This window comes from Rhincodon typus, unplaced genomic scaffold (genome assembly GCF_021869965.1).
Source record: "Rhincodon typus isolate 14 unplaced genomic scaffold, sRhiTyp1.1 hic_rhity00003981, whole genome shotgun sequence".
NCBI classification, from domain to species: domain Eukaryota; kingdom Metazoa; phylum Chordata; class Chondrichthyes; order Orectolobiformes; family Rhincodontidae; genus Rhincodon; species Rhincodon typus.
The window spans coordinates 1,165-2,843 of NW_025969619.1; the positions used below are offsets into that span (position 1 = coordinate 1,165).

The 1,679-nt window shown below is 54.3% G+C and overlaps 1 protein-coding gene across 1 annotated transcript in view; it reads right to left on the bottom strand.

The window, feature by feature from the left end:
• Positions 1–1,679, bottom strand: part of LOC125481871 (ataxin-2-like protein) — a 13,994-nt gene that overhangs the window by 1,149 nt on the left and 11,166 nt on the right. The window contains exon 16 of the mRNA XM_048593798.1: positions 57–249. Within this exon, the coding sequence (XP_048449755.1) occupies positions 57–249 (193 nt within the window). The remainder of the gene's footprint in view (positions 1–56; positions 250–1,679) is intronic.

A 1,679-nucleotide genomic window follows, 5' to 3' on the forward strand; every position in this document is an offset into this window, starting at 1 on the left:
CCTCGGCATTGACCCTCCGACAGCGCGGCGCTCCCTCGGACAGCGCCTGGACATACCTTGGTGGTGCCCGATGTAGGTGTAGTGTGTGGCAGCTGAGGCAGACATGGTCGGCACCCCGCTGTGAGTGACTCCCTGCTGTGCGGGCCCTCCGTGCCCGTGGGTCTGGGGTGCAGGCAGTAGCATTACCTGGGGAGGGTGAGAGGCACCGGGATGGTGGTGGGGAGCTGCCAATCCTGACTGTACGTGAGCCTGCAGCGGGTCAGAGAGCAGGAACTGTTAGGCAAGCTGTGTATAAAAACGGCTGTGAAATACCCCCTTTCCCAGGCAAAAACAGGGAGGAAAATGTCTTTCAGAGCACAGCTTTGAGAAACACGCGGGGGTTTTGTCTGGCAGCAATAGGGGACTTGGCTCCCCGTCGAGGGTACCGCGGCTCTCTTGGGGCCAGTGGAGCAGTTAGCTCACAGCATGAATAATTCCCGTGTTTCCCCAAAGATCTCCTCCATTGCCCCCACACACCCTCCTCGCCTACCTCTTTCGGGATTGAGAGGCGTAGCCCATCTGGTCTGGGTGATTTCTCCAACTTTCAGCACGCCCCCACTACCTTCTCCCACTTGTAGTTCCGACGTCCTGGCGTCTTCCGCTGCGTAAGTCTTCACAAAATCCCTGTTTGGTTCCTCTGCCATTTGTTTGCTCCCCATTGCTACGCCTCCAGCTGTCCCCCACATTGACTCTCACCTCTCTTTCACCGTTCAGATATCTGAGGAAGACTCTTCCAACTGGCTAGCTTCCTCTCCCATTTCAACGTCTCTCCCCTTGTTGCTTTTCTCGTTATCTCCTTATCTCATTCTTCCGGCTGATCTTCACACCACTGACTGGTTGTCGGACTTCCCTCATCAGCCCTCACCTAAATGTGTGTCTTCCTTCTCTGACGATGGATTTCTGCCGTGCCTCCCGATTTACCCACAGGAACATCTGCCGCTCCACAGGCTTCCCTTCCTCATCAGCTCTGGCCGCTCCTCCCTCGTGTCTTTGCTCTTTACTCTACTGTGACGCCATTATATTCCGATTCCAGCTGCTCCCCCTCAAGCTGCATGGCGAATCCCATGATATTATGGTCACTGTTCCCTGTTCCTTCACCTTCAGCTCCCTCATTCAGCCTGCCTCATCACCAAATGCAGAACTGCCCGCTCCCAAGTGGACTCCACCACAAGCTGCTCCAGAAGGAAAAAACAAACAGCTGGGAGAGACATTCCACATACTCCTTTTCTCGGGATCAGCTACCAATCTGATTTTCCCAGTCCGCCCGCCTGTTGAAGTTTCCCTGTAACACTGCCTTTATTACACCCTCTTCAACCTGTGGGTTTATTCTCTAAGCCACATCCTGACTACTGCATGGAGGCCTGTACACACACAACTCCCACCAGCGTTTTATTATTCTTGGTGGTTCCACACAGCGATAAAAAGGTCTACAGCATGGAAACAGGCCATTCGGCCTCACCTGCCCATGCTGCCCAGCTTTTACAATTAAACTAGTCCCTTTTGCCTGCGTTTTGCCTATATCCCACCCCGTTCCCATCCCATCCACGTACCCGTCCAAATGTTTCCTCAATAGCAAAACTACTCCCCTCCACTGCTCGCTCTGGCAGCCTGTTCCAGACTCACCACCCTCTGTGTGCGTG